The sequence below is a fragment of the Prenolepis imparis genome, unplaced genomic scaffold (genome assembly GCF_030444845.1).
Source record: "Prenolepis imparis isolate NDT839.2.m4 unplaced genomic scaffold, iyPreImpa1.0 SCAF_4, whole genome shotgun sequence".
NCBI lineage: Eukaryota > Metazoa > Arthropoda > Insecta > Hymenoptera > Formicidae > Prenolepis > Prenolepis imparis.
The window spans coordinates 20,228,345-20,250,398 of NW_028141162.1; the positions used below are offsets into that span (position 1 = coordinate 20,228,345).

General features: G+C 40.1%; 3 protein-coding genes across 3 annotated transcripts; all 3 read right to left on the bottom strand.

Moving 5' to 3' along the window:
- Positions 1 to 10,066: 10,066 nt before the first annotated feature.
- Positions 10,067 to 11,794, bottom strand: LOC145935607 (uncharacterized). The gene has a single exon (XM_083037096.1). It carries the CDS (start codon positions 11,792 to 11,794, stop codon positions 10,067 to 10,069), a length of 1,728 nt encoding a protein of 575 aa, XP_082893222.1.
- Positions 11,795 to 11,847: 53 nt separating this feature from the next.
- On the bottom strand, positions 11,848 to 13,668 carry LOC145935608 (uncharacterized). The gene has a single exon (XM_083037097.1). It carries the CDS (start codon positions 13,666 to 13,668, stop codon positions 11,848 to 11,850), a length of 1,821 nt encoding a protein of 606 aa, XP_082893223.1.
- Positions 13,669 to 19,464: 5,796 nt separating this feature from the next.
- LOC145935610 (uncharacterized) lies at positions 19,465 to 21,833 on the bottom strand. The gene is made up of 4 exons (XM_083037098.1): positions 21,579 to 21,833; positions 20,916 to 21,390; positions 20,185 to 20,433; positions 19,465 to 19,682 (listed from the first exon to the last, which is right to left on the bottom strand). The coding sequence occupies exons 1-4, from the start codon at positions 21,831 to 21,833 to the stop codon at positions 19,465 to 19,467; spliced, it is 1,197 nt and encodes a 398-aa protein (XP_082893224.1).
- Positions 21,834 to 22,054: the final 221 nt, after the last annotated feature.

A 22,054-nucleotide genomic window follows, 5' to 3' on the forward strand; every position in this document is an offset into this window, starting at 1 on the left:
ATAACAAAAGACATTTTCGGTCCAGTTCGATGCCACATGTTTTCAATCGAATGGCAGAAGAGGGGTTTGCCTCATGCCCACATTTTAATTTGGTTAGTCGACAAAATAAAATCTGATGAAATAGATAGCATTATTTCAGCTGAAACCCAATAAAAATGAAGATTCATTACTTTACAACATAGTATGCAAAAATATGATCCACGGTCCATGTAGAGCCGTTAATCTCTCCTCACCTTGCATGTCAAAAGGTACCTGTTCAAAAAAATATCCCCGTGAGTTTCTTCAGCACACACAAACTGGTGATGATGGATACCCTAAGTACAGAAGGAGATGTCCCGCTGACGGTGGACAAACTTATACTATATTGTATAATAACTTTATAGTTGATAATAAGTAGGTAGTGCCATATTGTCCGATTCTCTCCAGATGCTTTGTTGCACACATTAACGTTGAATATTGCCATTCCGTGCAGGCAATCAAATACATATGTAAGTATATTAATAAAGGTAACGATGCGGCAACGTTTGCCGTTGAAAAAAAAAGATGAGATTCAGAACTATTTGAATGGCAGATATTTAAGTACCTCTGAAGGTATCTGGAGAATACTAGGATTTTCTATTCACGAGCGTTATCCTACAGTTGTCCATTTATCTGTCCATTTAGAAAATGGGCAAAGAGTGTATTTTACTGAAGAAAATCTACAGCAAGTTATAGAAAATCCACTTCAGACCACTCTAACAGCCTTCTTTGCTCTGTGTGTGGATGATGAATTTGCAAAAACTTTGCTTTATCAAGAAGTACCGGCTTATTATACATGGTCTAACAAAAAATGGCAACGAAGAAAACGGGCCAAGATGTAGATGATTACCAGGTATAAAGCGGGAAACAGCATTAGGGCGAGTGTACACTATACATCCTAATTATTCAGAATGCTTTTACCTCAGACTACTCCTACATCACGTCAGGGGACCGACGTCTTTTAATGACTTAAAGATGGTGAATGGTGAAATAATGCCCACTTATCGTGCGGCGTGTCAAGCGCGGAACTTGCTTGAGAATGACACTCACTGGCGAGACACTATCAGATGCAGCAATTTCGGAAAGTGCACACAAAATGAGAGAGTTATTTGGCATTATGCTAATGTTTTGTGAAATGTCTAATCCTTTGGAATTATGGAATGCATTCAGGACACACCTATGCGACGATATTTTAACATCGGGTTCGACAGCAAAGTAACAATAGTGAGATTCAGTTCACAGAAGAGATTTTCAATGAGGGGTTGATTCTTCTTGAGGACATAGTGTTCACTCTTGGAGAAAAGCGCTTGAAAGAGTTTGGTTTGCCAGAATCTCAGCGTAATGATTCAAATATAGATAACTTGCTTTACTTACGAGAAACAACACACAATATCAACGACTTACAAGCATTTCTGCAAGAAAACGAAGTAAAACTGAACACAGAACAAAAAATGGTATACGACGAGATAATAAACAGTGTCGAAGATAATAAGAGTAATATTTACTTTATAGATGCGCCTGGAGGCACTGGCAAAACGTTTGTCACTTCGTTGATTTTAGCAAAAATAAGAAGTCAAAAAAGGATCGCTATCGCGGTTGCCTTATCAGGCACAGCTGCGACTCTTTTAAGTGGCGGAAGAACTGCCCACTCTACTTTTAAGTTGCCATTGAATATGTCCTTAGACCAAAGTTCTGTATGCTCCGTGAGATAAGATGGTGCTACTGGTAAACTTCTCCAACTATCTTTGATAGTTTGATGAATGTACGATGTCACACAAGTCCCATATAGATGCTGTCAACCGAACCCTTAAAGACTTTGAGAACATCAGAAAAGGTAATGGGTGGTGTAACATTTGTCTTCACTGGTGATTTCAGGCAAACTCTGCCAGTGGTGCCTAAAGGTACACGTGTGGATATTATGAAAGTATGTATTATATGAAGAAATCTGAGATTTGGCAGCACGTCCAAAAACTTCGACTGACTTAACATGCGAGTTCATTTACGAGACCAAAATTTAGAACAATTTGCACAGTACCTGCTTAAAATTGGTGATGGTTTTACCTCTATAACTCAGAATGAGTACATTAACATTTCCGATACTGTAGGAACTTGCGTCCGAACTATCGACCAGATTATTGACAATATTTATCCAGATATTGAGAATTTAGAACAAAAAGAAACAAATTGGCTTTGCGAACGTGCCATCGTAACTGCAAAAAATAAAGCCGTAAAGGAGATTAATGAAGCAGTTTCACGAAAAGTCACCACGGAGTATCAAATATACAAGTCAATAGACACAATGGTAAATGGAGATGAAGCTATCCACTACCCGATCGAGTTTCTCAACTCTCTCAATCCTTCAGGATTGCCTCCACACGAACTGAGATTAAAAGTTAGTACCCCGATAATGCTGATTCGGAATCTTAAACCACCTTGGCTTTGCAACGGCACGAGACTGCAAGTTAAGCGTCTCATGCCTTACATCATAGAGGCAATTATTCTGACAGGACCTGCAGCTGGTGAAATAGCATTAATCCCAAGGATACCCATGGTTCCTACAAATTTGCCATTTGCGTTTAAAAGATTGCAGTTTCCTGTTTTAATGTGTTTCGCCATGACGATTAATAAGTCCCAAGGGCAAACCTTCAAAGTGGTTGGCGTGGACCTCCGAAGCGAAGTCTTTTCTCACGGCCAATTATATGTGGGACTCTCACGGATTGGTTCGGCAAAAGACCAAACAATACTCATTCCTGATGACAGCAATAAAACTCGGAATGCTGTTTTTATAGAGGTTTTTAATGATTAACAATAAATTAAATGGGAAACAAAATTAATAAATGCCGAGCGCGCGAAGAGCGCGAAGAACAAACACCAGCTAGTAATATTATATATTAAGTAAGTAGTATGTGGGCCACTATAGTAAGTCAAAACAAACCCCCACCACTCGGCCACTGGCGTCAGAGGGGCGTGGCTAGACAGGGCTTTTCGATCCGTGATTGGTCGATCCGCTAATAGGGGTCATTAGGCCCAGGGCTCTGATAGGCCTAACTATAGTGGCCCAGCACTCTGATTGGTTGGTTTTTGGGAAGAGAGTGGGACAGTAGGCAGGGTTTTTGAAAAAAGTCGACAAAATGGCGATAAAATATCGTGGTATAGCGTAGCAGGGGTGGGGATTATGGCACCCCACCCCGTCTATGATAGGCTCTAACTATAGTGGCCCACCACTCTGATTGGTTGATTTTTTTTTGGAAGGGTAGGGGGTGAGCAGACAGCGTTTCTGAAAAAAGCCGAGAAAATGTCGATAAAAAAAACGCGGTATAGCGAAGCTGTCATAGAGCGGTTGGTCCCCGGTGATCGTGTATAGCGCTGAAAAAAGATAAATAAAAAACGCACTAATTTCGGCTGACCGTCGTTACTCGGCGTCGCATTGACGGGTAGCGTCGGCATCGTCGCTAATAAAGAAAACAAAAAGTACATGCGGCTAGCCTCCGCTTTCAATTTAGGCTAATTATCGTCACCTCGGGTAACAAAAAGAGGCCTAATAGAAAACACGTGCATTCGAGTTCGCATTCTAGTGACGCTACGTAAAGGTTTTATTGCTGAAAAGAATTTAAAAAAGTACAAGCGGTTAGTGCCCGCTTACAATTTCGGCTAATCGCTTCAGCGTCGCGTTGTCGGATATTATCGACACCTCGGGTAACAAAAGGAGGCCTAATAGAAAACACGCGCATTCGAGTTCGCATTCTAGTAAACGATACGTAGGAACAGATAGGAAGGGTAGCATTCGCTGACAATGGGCGGGTAATAAAACAAAATATGTTCGGGCATCGGAGACTGAGACGCAATATTTAGACAAATGTCGTTGGCGTGACCGTAAATTACGCTAAAGTTTTTAAAAAGATCGAGTTTCTATTTCGCTATGAGGTAAAGGGTAGAAGATGTGGGAAAAATATAAAAGAATTCAAGTAAAAAAGTTTCACACACATTTATTATAAATTTTTCATATATATTGATATTACAAATACATAAAGTTAAAAGCGATACATAAAGTATGTTATTAAAATTACTGAATTAAATATGATATCGGTTAGCAACTACGTTAACACGTTTCTTATTTCAACGAAGAAAGATTTTGCGAAATAAATGTACGATTAATCGATCGTTGTGTTCACAATTTTACGGTAAATAGAGTAAGAAATTGATTAAGATCGTAACCGACAGACATGTAATATAGAAATACACAGCTATATTGTCCGCAAGTTTGTGAGAAAAATCCTTGTAGTTGTCGGGTATTCCATCGATGGATGATGGAGTTTCGTCGAAGACGAAGGAGAAATCCGGGCTCCAGAGGCGGTATTCCGTAGCTGTCGAAGTAGGTGCCTGTTCCGTGTTCATCGAGGAAAAAGGCGACCCAATGTTCTCCAGGTCGTTTATGATCGTCTGTATTAGCGACGATAGCCGTCGACCTCGTCCACACCCTCGGAACTCTGTCGGCGGGATAGACACCCACATGCTTGGCATCGATATGGCGCAATGCTCGTAGAATTTCGCAAGAGTTCATTTTTTCGACACAAAGACGAACGCGTCGATCCTGGTATTATTTGAATAACTTCGGTTTTTATTTCTCCCGCAAATCTTTCTTCTTTTTCTTCTTCTTTTTTAATTGTCTGCTCGACGCTTGACAAATTTTTTGTCTCTATTATATTATCCGTTTGAGTTTGAATATTACGAATTAGAACGGGATTGACATTTATGTTGCTAGCAGCGTAATCCTTGTCGCAGTCAGTTTTCACGCTTTCGTAGCCATCATCATCGTCGTCATCGTCGTCGTCGTCGTCACTCAATTGATAATTTTCGGGAGAACTACAAGTAGTGGGCTGACTAACGCTGAGAGTATCGCTGCTGCCGGTATTATTTTGATCGAGTAGCCAGCGTTTCAATTTGTAAGCGTTATGTAAGGCGCAATGAAATATCTGTCGAAATCCGTGATGAGCGCAATATTGTCCACACTCTTCCTCCAACAATAGATTTTTGAATGCTGGAGAGATACCTTCCAAATTATATATCTTTCTGGAAAGTAGATTTCGCAAGTAATGTGCTTTTTCACTGCCTCTAACGTAAATGTGACGCGTGTGTCTTATAATTTCACGTTCGAGCGTTGTGTGTGAAGAAAAGACATACTTATTTTCCGACAATTGTTTCGTCGTCGCTGTCCTCGTCGCGGTTAAATGCGTGTAAATTAAAATAGATTAAGAAAATATATCGGATATGGTACGTTTCTTGTCGATTTTATGTCGTTTCGTGGACGTCTTAAGTCTTTTTACCGTCGTACGGGCTTTCTTCCTCTTATTCTTCGATGATTTTGTATTCGTCTTCTTTTTCGTCTTGCTTTTCGATAAACTTTTCTTACTCGAGCGACGGCGTTTAACGATGCGCCAACAAAGGGAAAATGAGCTACGTGCATTTTCGCATCCGATTTATATCCCGAACCTTTCATGAGGCTAGTTATTTTTTCTTTAGCTTGTCTTTTAAGATTGTTACGCGATTCTTTAAAGCGATGTTTGGCCGCTACCTTAAATGGAGTATTGTTTTCTACATCATCGATTATATTAACGCCTGCGCGTAAATCTTCTTTACCCACAGCCCGCGCAGCAGTACCTAAAAAAGGCAGCACGCGCCTGAATAATCCTCCGAGAAAACTCCCGATACCTCGTTGATAGGGCGATCCGACGAAAACTCGTGGAATTCCACCACCGCGAGCTCCTCCGTTCTGTAATTCGTCGTAATACGTCGAGTAATATATATCCATCAACAGAGAATAATCCATCAACAGAGAATAATCCATCAACAGAGAACGAACGAACGAATTTTTTTTTCTTTTCTTTTCTCTTTCTCGTTTTCTTTGTCATAGACACCGAGTATTCTTACTATATCTATTCGATACGTCTAAAGTGCAATGTCACCGTCAGCGTCACGAATTCGAATGGTATACTTTGGCCCAGCTGATCTCTTATATCTATTTCGATCGTACGGATACACGTTTGACGCAGCGTGATGTATTGAGCGGGCGAGAAATGTCTTATCTGAGTTTACGCGAACGCGTAATCATTTCGCGAGTCAAGCGCGACTATTCGAAGAAGGGGATATTGTACATCGCCGGTAATGTAAGGTGCGCAAATGTCGCAATAGACAAAGAGTTTGTCGGGAATACCTCGCAACAAACTACCCGGCTCTTCGGCTATTATCATACGAAAGTGCGTGAGTTCGTAAAATAGCAGAGAATGCATCTCTTCATCATAGACCCACGAAGGTAAAACTTCGGGTATAACGGAACTACTTTCGATTTTAACTAGCTTTTCGTTGTTATTGTACATTTCGATACCGATTTCATTATAAAACCACGCGGGTAACGGAGATGGTACAGTGGGTTCGCTATCGAGTTGAACAAGATCTCTGCGCTTGATGTGTATATCAAAGCCGAGTATGCGGCGAAGTTTGTCGGAAAAATTTACATAATGCGTCATTTACATCATACTACATTTATTTTCTTCGCAGGCGAGTTTCATGAAAACTTTACCACCCATGAAGACGTTGAAATGCCAAACGATATGCGAATCGACAGATTTAGCGGCGTAATTCACACTCTCGATAATGTCGCGCATACTTAAGTAAATACTCGCGGGTACCTGAGATTTCATAGCCTTAACTGCCTTATCGCGCTCGTTAATATCGATGAATCTGATTAAACCTTCATTATTTCGTATATGTAAAAAACTACACGGAAACTGAATCTCCGTGAGCGCTACTTCCCAACGTCCGTGTAATTCTATACGCTGGGGTAATTCAGTGGTGAAACATGTGGTTGTATTTTCCGGAAAGTAACGCATGCTACTGTTGCTCGGGAGAATCATGTAAAATTCTTCTTCCCTCATTTTAACTCAAAGATCTTAAACTCGAAGCGGGTATCCAAGAGTCGAATTTCGAGAGATATCCTTGCCAACTAACTAGTAATTGTTTATTGTTGCCACGTCCCCTGCTTTTTACTACCCGCTCGACGATAAATTCTTCCCCTGGCAAATCTTTATTGACCGGAGTTAATTCTTGTTCGTAAAAAATTCCGTCTATATCCTCACCCGCTAAATCGCTTAATTCATATACGCGAGGTTTTCTCCATTCGAGAACGCGGCAAATTCGAAATATTTCTTCGCTCCACTTTGCCTCGTATCCTTTCTCAAAGACTACTTTTGCCCTACTGACGCGCACGTGATCGCCCTCGTTATATTTAGCCTTTTGTTTATCGCCACGATTCTTTTTCTTCTCGTTGTCGTTCTTCCATCGACGATTCATATTTTCACGCGCGATGCGTGCATTTTCCCGCGTAACGGCTGCGGGCTGCATTTTAATAGAGGTATGACGAGTATGGTTGTAAGCGCGAACGATATCCTGTAAAACATCGATGTAGCGTCGCGTATTTTTATGTGTAAAATAACGCCACATCCGTTCTTTGAGCGTCCTATTAAATCACTCCACTACAGCTGCTTTAACATCGGGATTACGGGCTACGCGAAAACGAATGTCTTTTTCTTTTAAGAATTTCTGTACAGGCTGCGCTATAAATTCTTTACCTTTATCCGTCTGCAGATAAACAGGTTGGCGATCTTTGTTTTTCAAAAGTACACGCTGAAAGGCTTTTGTCACGCAGGTAGCTGTTTTGTCGCGTAAAGGTTCTACCCAAACGAATTTACTAAGGACATCTATAATTATCAACAAATAAGAATATCCGTCATTATAGCTCTTAAGATTACGAAGATCGATCAAATCTGCTTCCCATAAATCGTCGATATTTGTCACGTTGTAATGTAAACGAGGAAATTTTCGTCGTACTGATCGATGTAGCGTATACGCATCTTGCGATTTAAACCATTCGACGACATCGTTGCGCGTAAAATTTGGTTTAGCAGCTCGAGATAAATTCTCCGTCGCGGAACAGCCTGCGTAATGCGAAGGAACGTAATATAATTTTTCGAGTTCCATTATTCGAGTTTACTCCAGCGAAATAAACCCTTCTTTTTCTTAGGCGAAGAATTCGGCACTAATGTTTTATTATCGTCGCTGTCATCAGTGGCGGATAAAAACACCGTGTCTCCTTCGGTCTCGTTTAACTCCCGACCGTATGACTTTGAACGCGACAGTAAAGTTTTCGGAGTGGAGCTTCCACGCGGTAAGGTTTTCTCAATACGCAGGGATCTACGTGCGGATGTAGCCAATAAATCGCGATTCCCTATAAGATTGGTGGTACCTATGTCACGCAGTAATTGCGCAAACTGAAATCTCCCGATTGCTTTTATCGTTTTTCTCTCGTGTATCGCGTCGTTTATAAGATCGCTAATATTCGATCCCGCTACAACGACGCCGTCTATAGTCACGAGTTCGCGTTTATCCCAACTAATTTTCGATGACGGGGTATCTAACAAATATTTCAATAAGTCGTTTGCTTTGGAACGATAAGTTTGGGGCACGCTGTTGAGTATTTCTTTGATTTTTTCCGCTGATTGTGCACGTTTCTTCCCGAAACTACTTTCACTAACCTTCCTTCAGTAGAACCAACGTGTTTAGCTCGATGTTGGCTCCGCCGTCAGTCCATTTATTTCTCCGTTGTAGCTCTTGCAGATACTCGGCCTGCCATCGATCCCAAAATTGTTGGCTCAATTTCTGGATATGCTGCCACCTTGTAAGACGGTTCTCTGAAATCTCAAGATAATCCTTTCGTGCAGGTAGAATAAGCGAATCTCCAATCAAGAAATGGGCAGGAGTAAGTACGGAAAGGTCGGTTGGATCGCTGGACAAAGGGGTCAATGGTCTCGAATTTAAAATAGCCTCGATTTCGGCCAGAAGAGTGGCGTACTCTTCATAGGTAAGTATCCTTCCTCTTGTGACTGCGTAGAGGTGCCGCTTCGTGATTTTTACCACCGCCTCCCATGAACCGCCAAAATGCGGAGCACGGGGTGGTATAAAACTCCATGCTATCTTCTGTTGAGCGAGAGCGGTTTGAATCATTTCTTCATTCTTCTTGAGAAACTTATAGAGTTTCTTCAACTCTCGGGCTGCTCCTACGAAGTTCGTCCCGTTGTCCGACATCATCTGGACACAAATGCCGCGCCGCGCTGTGAAGCGGTTTAAGGCTGCCAGAAATGCTGCTGTTGAGAGGTCCGAAACGAGCTCCAGATGCACAGCTCGTGTTGCAAGATAGGTGAAGAGTGCTATATATCCTTTTGATATATGTATTCTTTCTCGGCGATTACTTTCACGCACCTGCAGGGGGCCGGCGTAGTCTACACCGGTGCTCGTGAAAGGTCGCTTGTACCCGATTACTCTCAGCTTTGGTAGGTCTCCTATTTTAACTCCAGGAGTCGTTGGATGAAGTCTGAAACAACTTAAGCAATTTTTCACTATCTTACGTGCCTCTCGACGTCCGCTTAGCGGCCAAAATCGATACCGCACTGCATTGAGAAGCTGTTCCGGGGGGCAGTGATGCAAACGTCTGTGCTCTTCGCGCATAAGCGAGCTTGTAATATAATGTCTAGCTGGCAGTATGATAGGGTGCTTTCGTTCCACCGATAGATTTGAATGCCGGAGTCTGCCGCCGACTCTAATCAGCCCTTTCTCGTCAAGAAAGGGGTCTAGTGGCCGCAGTTTGCTCTTGCTTGATAAATTTCTATTCTTGATTAGATCTTCATAATCCTGTGAGAATGCCTCCCGTTGGACCATCCCGACTATAATTTCTTCCGCGTTGTTGAGTTCTTCTGCTGTCAACAGGCCCTTCATCCTAGCTTCTTGCACGTTACGCTTCCATCGCATACAATAGGCAATCACTCGCTTGAGTTTCTGGTATGACGAAAATCTCGTTAATATACTCGATGCTTCGCTTGCTGCTAACGTCACCGTTTGCATTTTTAGCTCCGGCAACTCTGCTTCAGGTTCCTTCATATTGACCGGCCATTGACTTCCGTCCGTCAGCCAACGCGGACCGTGCCACCATAGTTCGCTGTCAATTAGTACTTCGGTGCTGACTCCTCTTGACAGTAAATCCGCCGGGTTCTCGTTTGTTGGCACATGATACCAAGGGATGCTCTTCGTGATGTCTTGAATTTTGGAGATGCGGTTCGCTACGAACGTCTTTAATTTGTTGGGCGGAGTTTTTATCCATCCAAGTACGACCGTTGAATCGCTCCATAATCTTGTGCCTCTGATTTGTTCGCCATATGCCTTCTTCGCTACAGCCCACAGACGTGAAAGCAGGAGAGTCGCTTCTAGCTCTAACCGTGGAATGGAAATCGTTTGGAGCGGTGCCACCTTTGCCTTGGCACAGATAATGTGAGTGTACCACGCCTCGTTTATCTTCGCTCACCGCATATATGCAAGCTCCATATGCTCGCTCTGAGGCGTCTCCGAATCCGTAGATCTCGAACTGCCTTGAATTATTTGCAGGAACCACGTTCCGGGGTATCTGAAGCGCGTTGATTTTTGCCAGCGAATTGTAATGCTCCTCCCATGCAATTGAAAGTTCTCGAGGTATCGCCTGGTCCCATTCGAGCTCATCTATCCATAGTCTTTGCATGACTAACTTTCCGTTGATTAACACCGGTGCCACAAGGCCGAGCGGGTCGAAAACCTGAGCTATTTTCGATAGTACGACTCTCTTCGTTATCAATCGTATTTCTTCTATTTTGACTTCATACTGCAAACTGTCAGATTTAGCTTTCCACAAAAGTCCTAGCGTTTTAAGGGCTTCTTCCTTGTCTATGACAAGCGCTTCGTCTGTCCTGCTCTGCGCAGCGAGATGTCGCAAAATCCGTGGATCGTTTGAACGCCATTTACGAAGATGGAACTGACCTCGGCGTAATAACTGAGACAGCTGTTTCTGTAATTCCGCAGCTTCTTCAATGGTTTTTGCTCCGCTTAAGACGTCCATGTAGCAGTCTTCGAAGACTGCCTTCGCTGCCAGTGGTAAGTCGTTGCCTTCTTCTGCCAACTGTCTAAGGCACCGTATTGCCAGGTAAGGTGCAGAACTCGTTCCATATGTGACGGTGTTCAACTCGAATCGCTTCACCGTTTCCCTTGGGTTTTCTCGCCAGAGTATCTGCTGCAATGGTCGATCCCTCTCATCGACAAGGATCTGACCAAACATTTGAGCGACGTCTGCTGTCACGACGTACTCATAGGCCCTAAAACGAAGAATGATGTTAATTAGGTTTCTTTGTAAATTCGGGTCCACCATGAGCTTATCATTTAATGAAGTGCCGAGCGTAGTCTTGGCCGATGCATCGAATACAACTCGGAGCTTTGTTGTCATGCTTTCCGGTCGCACAACAGCTTGATGGGGTAGTACGTAGGACTCAGCTCCTTTATTCTTGTTGTTCGCAGCCAATGACATATGGTTCTGTTCTACGTAGTCCTTCATGAACTTGATATATTCTGCTTTCAGATCCGGATCCTTCTCGAAACGCCTCTCTAGGGACATTAGACGCTTCATGGTTATTTCATTTGACTCTCCCAGTTGTATGTTTGCTCGAGTCGGTAATCTCACAACAAATCTTCCCGTTGAATCTCGCTTGGAAGTGTCGATGAAATGCTTCTCGCAGGCTTTCTCTTCTTCTGACTGTAATTGTGTTTCGATGATCTCCTCTTGAGTCCAGAAACGCTCCAATTGTTGATGCAACGTGTCATTCGTGATTGTTAAACACATTTCCGATGAGTTGGGTTCAGCTTCAATCATTTCTCCACCGATGATCCAACCCAACTTCGTATTCTGCAATGCAGGTTGGCCTCTTACTCTGTTTCTCGGTGCTCCGCAGAGTATCTTCCAGTAAGTTCAGAACCGATGAGTAGATCAATTTCGGCCGGTTCGTCGAAACTCGGATCTGCTAAAATTACGTCTTTTGGCAAGGTGATCTTGCTCACATCTATTTTACTCTGCGGCAGTCGTTCCGTTATGGTGGGCAACACAAGACACTCCAATGTTGCTGTGAATTCACTATTAGCTGCCTTGATGCGTAGATCTGTCTTCTTTGTTGACTTCGTCTGCGTCTGACCTACTCCGGTGATAGGACGGTTTTCCGATTTGCATGTTAATTTGAGCTTTCTCACGAGGCTTGCTGTTACTAAATTTGACTGTGATCCCGGGTCGAGTAATGTTCTGCACGTCTGCAGGTTTTCCTCGGCGTCGAAGACGTGGACTCTAACTGTCGATAAAATCACTCTCGATTTTGGTTTCTGTACGTAGAAGATGCTCATGGGCGGATCTTCCTGTTCGGTGTTCGATTCTGCTTTCGTTGCCACTGCACTCGTCTGATCAGAGCAGCAGGTGACCACCGGTGCTGCCGATGCTTCACTTTCGTTTTGTTGATTTTCCACCTCCCGATGGAGGAGTGTATTGTGACGTCCCGCACACTTCTTGCATGTGGACGACCTGCATTCTTTCGCTATATGTCCAGTATTCAAGCAATTAATACAGAGCTTCTTCTCTCGTATGGATTTCATCCTGTCTGAGATGGATTGCTTTAGAAGTTCCTCGCATCGATAAACAGCATGATTTCCACTGCAAATTTTACAACTCATCGCGGTGGTGGTTAGTGAGACCTTCTTTTCCTTTTTTACTTTAATTGTTGATTTCTCATTTAATTGCGGTTTTACTTTACCTTGATTTAGTACTTGTAGTGTGTGACAGCGTTCTGTCAGGAATTTTAGAAAATCCTCCATTTTTGGCATGTTATCGGGTCCATGATCCTTCGAAATATTTTGCCAATCACGTTGCTCGATAAAGTCCAGTTTCTTTTTTGCCAAATGAATGATCATCGTCTCCCACTTTTCAACTGGCTGCTGCAGAGCCTCGAGAGACTTTGTGTGCGTGCGGATGTGCCAAACGAATTGCCGGATTGAGTCAGCCTTGTTCTCTTTTGTGATATCTGGAAATTGCAATAACGTCTCAAGATGAGTTTCAATTATTAGCATTGTATTATCGTAAGTGTCCTTTAGAAGTTTCCAAGCATTCCAATAATTCTCATCGGATATAGTGAATCCCTGAATGACTTGACGTGCTTCTCCTTGAAGCTGGCCTATTAAATATTGATGCTTTTGCATTGGTGTTAAATCTGGATCACGATGTATGGTGGTTTCAAAGCTATTCTTGAAAAACATCCACTTTGTGAAATCTCCGCTGAACTCTGGTAATTTTATCTCTGGGAGCTTTGGTCTGCTTCTTCGTGGTTGCTGATTCCTGTTACGCTCTGGCACATTTTGCCCCTCTGCCTCCTGCGGAGCCATCTGTATTCCTTGATCTCCACATATTGCTTCTGCGATGATCCTTTGAAGCCTCGCTGCTGCCTTGTAGTAGCCTGCCTCGAAGAGTTGTTCTTCGGCTTCATTTTCTGCCTGTATCGCCATGAGTTCTGCTTCGTTTGCCTCCGGCCTTGCTTCCACAAGCTCATTTTGTACTGCCTCAAATTTGTCCCACAGTTCTGAAAGCCTTGCCAGTCTCACTTGTGCATCGTTTGCATTTTTTGGTTTCTCGGAGTCCAGGTAAGTTATTATCCTCGTAACATTACCCTTGTACCGGGCACGTCTTTGTTTCAGTACTCTTATGTCTGTCATGTTGTACAAGAATCTGAAATATTTCTGAATTAGAAGGATTTCCTTGAGCGATTCACTCACCTTCTTGATTTTTCTTCAAGCCTTTGTCGCTTTCCGAAACTATGATGCAATGTTGTATTAGACAACACTCTATATCCGTCCTGCCTTTATGCGACTTCCTTCTTTGAGTCTCCTTGTGTTCGCTGAACGCTCGTGCTGTCGTTCAATCTCTCTGGCACGCCTTGATTTTGTGTATCGACGCTTTGTTTCGCGCGTCTCACTCGTTCGGTCCCGCACTTTTTTTTTCTTTTCACGCGACGTCGGTTGATCACGCAATATGTCCGACCACGTGTTTTTCCGCCATTACATCGCCGTGTCGCGTCGCACGCTCATCGATCATGGATCTTACACGCTTTTATGTTCACATGACTCGATTCCTCAGTCGTGTTGAGCCCCACGTTGGGCGCCAAAATGTTTAGGATAGTAATTAAATCGCTAGTATGCACCTTTCACAAAATAATTTGCTTTATTTTTATCCGAACATTGCACACGTCAATCTCGCGTTAATTCTTGACGGCGAGCCTCCGCCACCGTGGCGCTCGCGTCTTTCTTTTTCCGGTCGTGGTACGACCCGCCTGCGCGCAGCCGCTCTCGTTAACAGCCGCCCTTTGTGTAGACTGCCATATGCGCTTACGCGGTACTGCTCGAAACGAATGGTTGAACATTGCCAAACATTTGCTCGTAATCGGTAACTTACCAATCGGAATACTTTGCTCAGTGTGTAACTTCCATCGACTGTCGGTAACTTGCGACCCTCAACTCCACTGTTACCGTTGTCAGGTCGCTTACCTACGGTACATCAACGGCGAAGAAACCTTTCGTATCGACACCGATGGTAACATCATGATTACAATTTTTCACTCCGTCGATGATTCCCTCGAACGTTTTCAGGATTATATTCGATAATATCCCCATACTCCTGAGTAACACTTGCAACTCCCTCGTACGAATCTTAAGGCGACACCCTCCACTCCGCAAGACATTGAACCGTTGCGTATAACCTTGGCGGAACACCCTTCGTCGTGGGTATCGTGGGTATCGTGGGGAAAAGTTTTCCGAAATACGACGTTGTTCAGCGCGATAGTCCGAGCACGTGGACAGCGATAATTATTTCTCGCGAATTTCACGCCGCGACTGCGCTCCGAACGTAACAAAAGCATACATTAGAATCATCCACACTTTAGATGATCCAATCGAATTTTTCATACCAACAATCAAAATTTTGGAAATTGCGGAAATTTCAAAGAATCCGCCTAATAATAATAATAATAATTATAATAATAATAATAAAACAAAAATATTATCTCAATGGACGCAGCAGAGACTGCATCCAAAAGCGCTGATTCCGCTTCTAATACGCAAATCGCGTCCAATCAACCCTATAAACAATTACAAAAACAATTATAAAAATAGTTCTAAGCAACCACGCAACGAAAAATCTTACAAAAATTCTTTCTCTCCTATCGGCGCGCAAACGCGAGCCGCTGATTCAGATCAGCATCTTCACGGGCAGGAGCACTACCTTCCGTCTGGCGCATCGAGGTGCGTCGTCGATCTCGATCGACATCCTCAAATTACCCCTCCTCTCCTTGCATCCCCCCTAAAATAAAAATGATTTTAAAATCAACAATTGTCTCCACACATGCAAATGAATCTTCCTCTATTTACACTTACTCTTCACGAATTATCGCCACAAAAGGTGAATCCTCTACTACGCCAGCAGACGACTCCGACGTACTCGCTCTGGTGCAAACTCTATTCCAAGGTGATGACCTGATGAATCCAGGCACTCCTTCTCTCACAAATCTTATCTCTTACTCTCCCCCTCTACTCGCAATCGCGAACTATTCTTCTTCATGTGTGGCTGCAACAAACGAAAAAAGAAATCATATTAATGAGAATTTGCATACTTTTTCAGGAACGATCGTCGAAAACGAATCGGAACCAAATCCAACAGATATTAACACCAGCGACAAGGGTGCTAATATCATAATAAATAAAAATAAAATTTCAAATCAATATATCAACGCGTGTAATCATAAAAGAATTTTGCAAAACAGTAACAATGAAGACGATAATATCAACAATATTAACGAATCATTGTTTATTAGTAACATATATGACGAAAACTTGGCAAAACGAATTAAGGTTAACGAGAATTATAAAAATTTACATGATAAAAAAATCGAAATCACAAAACACGATTTAGATCCGGGAGAACACTGTAAAAACGATAGAATAAATAAGATTATACATTTATTACGACTCGATCACCTTAATGACATTGAAAAAGATAATATTATTAATTTAATTCAAAAAAATAGCGACCGATTCCATTTAACGGACGAATATTTAGGAAAAACAAATATTGTAAAACATAAAATAATCACTAACGACGAAATACCTGTACATACCAAGCAGTATCGATTTCCGCCGATACACCGTCAAGAAATCACCAACCAAGTAAACGAATTATTTCAAAAGAAGATTGTAGAACCATCGACGTCACCGTATAATTCACCTGTATAGATCGTTCCAAAAAAATCGGATTCTATGGGAAACAAGAAATGGCGCATGGTTATCGACTATAGAAAAATATCGATAAAACACTAGGAGATGCTTACCCATTGCCAAATATTTGCGATATACTCGATCAACTCGGCGGAGCGAAATATTTCTCAGTGCTCGACCTCGCCAGTGGATTTCATCAAATACCAATGGACACCGCAGATGCTCACAAGACAGCTTTCTCGACGCCACACGGCCACTATCAATTTTCACGAATGCCATTCGGTCTCAGAAACGCACCCGCAACGTTCCAATGATTGATGGATCAAATACTGACCGGCCTGCAAGGAATAGAATTATTAGTTTTGTTGTGTGCCTCGAGCAAGGCACTGAGGTTGCGCCGAATTAATGATGAGGATCCTCGGGTCGACCGGGACTTCGTAGGAAGTTAGGAGGATTATTCTCTTTTCTTTTTTCTTTAAATATACTTTTATTGCAGATTGAATATGGTTTCATTTTATTTCTCATCCTTTCTTTAAATATACAGGGTGTCTCAGACCACCCGTATCACCCTATTATATCGAAAACTGAACGCGGCAGACAAAAATGTTTCAGATAAAAGTTGTAGGGCTTCAAGTAATGCATTACATAGTAATATTAGTATGACCTTGAAGAGTGTTGTCAAGGTCATATAAAAATGACCTTAAAATTTTTACATGGAAGTACCTATATTTCATTCCATATTCTTGTAGCTTATCTCAAGAGCTTTTCAAAACACTATATGTAAGTCTCTTTTTATTAAGTAGTTTTCGAGTTATGGAGCTTGAAAGTTACAGTACCGCCGGCGTTAGCATTACTCAAAGTCTACCGCGCGGAGGTTGCCCGGTCGGATTTACATTTCTTTTGTATGTGCGCGCGCATATGTCTGTGTGTCTGTGTGTGTGTGTGTGTGTGTAAATGTATGGCTAGATGCTACATGTGATTAGGCCTGATGTTCGAAATGTTTACCGTTTACTTCAATACAAGCACGTATTCTTTTCTTGAAATTATTTGTTGCATAAAGAATATCATCGGCATCTAAAGAACGAATAGCGTCGCGTATTCTATGAATCATATTATCTCTTGTCGTTGGGGGTTCGCAGTATACCAGATCTTTTACTCTTCCCCACAAATAGTAATCGAGAACACTGAGGTCCGGTGATCGTGCTGGCCAATGATGTGGGCCATATTTGCCTATCCATTTGTTTGGAAACATATTGTTCAATCGTTGACGAGCAACTATAGATGTATGCGCTGGGCATCCATCTTGCTGAAAAAACATGTTTAGGCATAATTGTAGAGGAATATTTTCAAGCAAAAGCGGAAGATTATTTTCAATGAAATTGGCATATCGAGCACCGTTTAAGTCCTCTTCAAAGAAAAACGGCCCAAAGAAAAACGACATGTTTTTCAATAATTCCGCATCAAACATTGACTTTCCAAACATGTTGATGGTCAATTTCTCGGAACCAATGAGGATTTTCTTGTGCCCAATAACGACAGTTCCAAGTATTTACAGACCCGTCACTTTTAAATGTGCTTTCATCAGAAAATAAAATTTTCTGTTGAACCGGATTTTTCATGAAAACAAGCTGCATCCGTACAGGATGAGTCTTCACCAAGCATTGACGATTGTCGATTTTAGAAACAGACTTGAATTTTGCAATTGGATACGTCAACAACCACAAAACTTTCATTTTCAAAATTTTATTTTCTGATGAAAGTTTTGTGGTTGTTGACGTATCCAATTGCAAAATTCAAGTCTGTTTCTAAAATCGACAATCGTCAATGCTTGGTGAAGACTCATCCTGTACGGATGCAGCTTGTTTTCATGAAAAATCCGGTGGATGGTGCACGACTAATACCAGAATCTTTTTCTCTACGCCTTAATGAATCGTGGGGATACAATTGAGCAGATGCAAGAATTTCTGGCGTCCTTTCCTCTATAACTGGGCGTCGAATTTGTCTACCTTTATTGTGATCAGGTTGAATAATGCCTTTATTAATAATTCGTTTACTTAAGCGAGAAAAAACATTGTATGAGTGAGGAACGCGATCTGGGTATCGTTCTCGCCACAATCTTGCAGCTGCTCTAAATTGACCACCACATTTATCTAAAATAAGCATCATATCCGAAGCTTCTGCGTTTGAATACGACATAGCTGATTAATGAGAATTTCGTTACGTGCTTTTCTGCAAGAGAAGATCATTTTTCTTCGCTGGAGAGCCTGTTAATAATTCCGCTTAAGTGAATTTTATGTACGGATTAATTGTTACGCCATGCGCCGCCTAGCGGTGCTTTTTGCCGATGAAATTCTTTATGCAACAAATAATTTCAAGAAAAGAATACGTGCTTGTATTGAAGTAAACGGTAAACATTTCGAACATCAGGCCTAATCACATGTAGCATCTAGCCATACATTTACACACACACACACAGACACACAGACATACGCGCGCGCACATACAAAAGAAATGTAAATCCGACCGGGCAACCTCCGCGCGGTAGACTTTGAGTAATGCTAACGCCGGCGGTACTGTAACTTTCAAGCTCCATAACTCGAAAACTACTTAATAAAAAGAGACTTACATATAGTGTTTTGAAAAGCTCTCGAGATAAGCTACAAGAATATGGAATGAAATATAGGTACTTCCATTTAAAAATTTCAAGGTCATTTTTATATGACCTTGACAACACTCTTCAAAGTCATACTAATATTACTATGTAATGCATTACTTGAAGCCCTACAACTTTTGTCTGAAACATTTTTGTCTGCCGCGCTCGTTTTCGATATAATAGGGTGATACGGGTGGTCTGAGACACCCTGTATATTGTATATATAATAACACAAATCTAATACTTAAACGTATAATAGCATATTGCACATGTAATCATGAATACATAATATCAATGAAAAAATAAAAATAAATGGCTTTGCGCAGTACTGCTTCTCTACATATAATATAAGTATATGAAGAAATAAAAATAAATGGCTTTGTGCAATGCGGCTTCTCTAACTTTCATTTTTATAAAATTCTCGCAACAACGTGTCAACTTTTAGTTCAATGTGTTGAAATAATTAAAATGAGGTATTCTACTTATTTTTGCATTTGCTTAAATACAAGTAATCTACGTATTATTTTTGAATAAAATATTAAAATACTGCTGATTTGACTGAATAAACATTCTTTGAATAAACATTTATGCATTTAGTGACGCTTAATTTTGCCAGATATATAGTTATGGATCCATGATTTAATTTGAGCAACAGATCGATTAACTAAGCACTTATTTTTTTCTTTTACATAGGAAATTTGTTTGTTAGATGGCAGCTTTGAAGTGGTAATTTTCTTTTGAAATTCTTTAATTATTGTATTACGTTCTTCTTCCGTCCAACGTCTTCTTTTTGTTGGACCAAATGGGGATGCTACAAAATAAATTAATCATCTGTCAGATGAATAACACTTCTAAAAAGCAATGATTTACTTAAATTTTATTTAAATTTCTATTTATTTATACTACTAATAATGGATTACTTTAAAATTCTCTTCAGAGTATTGACAAACTTTCATTAATAATAAAATATTAAAATTATAATTATAAGAATGAAAAGAAATAATAATACAAAAATAAAAAAATATAAAATAATATAAAAATAAAAAATATAAATAATATAAATAAATATAAATTTAAATTAAGCTAATATGTGTGGGATCACTATCATTTATCATTATTATTTTTTTAACTAAATATTGTTATTATGTACATTAACGTTGTATCAAAATGCATTATACATAAAAGCTCAATATATATACTTTGACATAGCCATATGAAAACACAACACTAGATAATATTTAAGAGAATTCACTCTGATTTGATAAATTTATAAAAGTTGAATAAAATATGTAAAAGTGGGAAAATAAACTTACTACTGCGACGTTTCTTTATCTTTGGGGAATAAGTTTCGTGAGAATCATTGTCGTTATTCACAATTGCATGATTTTGACGCATAATTTTCCTTTTTACAGATTTTTGTTGTCCATCTGTTATGCAAATTTTAGGAATTTTGCTTCCTGTTTGTACTAAAGGAGGCTTACGTGAACTTATCATACATGTTTCGGCATCGCTTTCCGATTCTACACTCGAGGTATCTTTGTTTGTACCTTGCATCTCTTCTTCTTCTGTTAGTAATAATACAATATTATGTAAATATATATAAACCAATTCTTGAAACTATAAGGCTATTATGTGCCACAACCGCGGATGTTGATGCGTAGAAATTGAGTAAAGCAGAATGAACGCAATAATGAAACGTATCATTCTCAATTTGTGCCCATTTCAGTAAACAAAGTATGAATATATCATATTTATACTTGACATATTCATACTTTGACTTAATAGGATTCAAACGTAACGTTTTATTGTTGCATTCATTACTACTCCGCTCGATTTCTACGCAAAGACATCCATAATCGTGGTACACATTAGCCTTAATCTCCTAAATCTTGGTTTATAGGTACTTATTTTGACCGATTTTTTCTTCTAATTAAATAGATATATTAAAAATACAGAAAAATTGAAAAAAGGAATACAATAATTAATATATATTATGAAAAGAACTTGTGTACATATATAATAATAAAATAAATAGTGCATATACCTAAATCACTATTATTCGATTGCTGTTGCTCATTTTCACCTAATGCTGCTTGAAGAAATTTCGTCATACGAACGATCTCTATAGCTGCTATTGACTGCCGATAGTGGCGTTTATGAATTTTCTCGTGATGTCCCATAAAGTTCGCCAAATCACCCACTTCATTTTCAGATAAATTCAACGTAATGCACGTTGTAGCAATATGTTTACGTAATTCAGTACCTCTTAATGAATGTGGTATTTGTGCACCACATTTTTTAGAAAAATATCGCATAAGGATACACGCTCTTAAATATTTGAAATGGCGTTTAGTGCTACTAGGTATGCCAAACACATATGGATTTTTTTCAGGAACATTTGCATCCTTTCGATGCTTCAAAATTAGTTCAATACATTGAACTAATTCAATGTCTAAAATCACAGGCACTGTGCGTCCCAATTTCCCACGAATTAAGAATCTTACGTATTTATCAGCAATCTACATATACATATATACAAAAGTTATAGATTATTATTTTACATATTATTATTTTGCATTATATACCATATTTTGCGTAACTTAATTACACACAAAAATAATATTTATATATACATAATAATTAATAACAATACTAATACTAATAATAATTATTATTATAAATAAATAATAGTAATAATAATTTTTACCTGCTGTAATTTTGTGCCTAATGATTTGTATAAATCTAAATGAGTTTCTTTCGTTATACCTTCGCGAGTATGAAAATCTTCGATAGTAATCCGTTCTATTTCTCCTGCTCTTCTTCTATTAAAAACTTGTGCGGACGTAAGTGTAACTCTTGCAAGTTCTAGCCATGTTTCGTATTGAAATTTCTTCTGAAGTTTTGCGTATAATAATTTTCTTTCGCTATTTAGATATGAGTGTAACTTTTTTATATCTTCCATAGATGGAAGCGTAACTTTTTTCTGTCTTTTATTTTGTGTTATATTTTCTTCTACTGTTTTGTTTATAGATATCCCATAATCTTCTTGTACTAATTTCAAAAAGTTTTCTGTAGTATTTTGCTTTTCTATATCATTAGCTTTTATGCATTCTGTTATTAACAAATTACCAATTTGTTTTAAATTTGTCCCAATATTTGACGCAACTGATGGTGCACCGTATT

Coding starts and splice junctions, on each gene's coding strand:
- LOC145935608 (XM_083037097.1), bottom strand. CDS start 13,668: ATGACAGACATAAGAGTACTGAAACAAAGACGTGCCCGGTACAAGGGT.
- LOC145935607 (XM_083037096.1), bottom strand. CDS start 11,794: ATGATTGAAGCTGAACCCAACTCATCGGAAATGTGTTTAACAATCACG.
- LOC145935610 (XM_083037098.1), bottom strand. CDS start 21,833: ATGGAAGATATAAAAAAGTTACACTCATATCTAAATAGCGAAAGAAAA. Junction 21,391..21,578: donor TAGGCACAAAATTACAGCAG/GTAAAAATTATT, acceptor ATGTATATGTAG/ATTGCTGATAAATACGTAAG. Junction 20,434..20,915: donor ATCGAATAATAGTGATTTAG/GTATATGCACTA, acceptor TACTAACAGAAG/AAGAAGAGATGCAAGGTACA.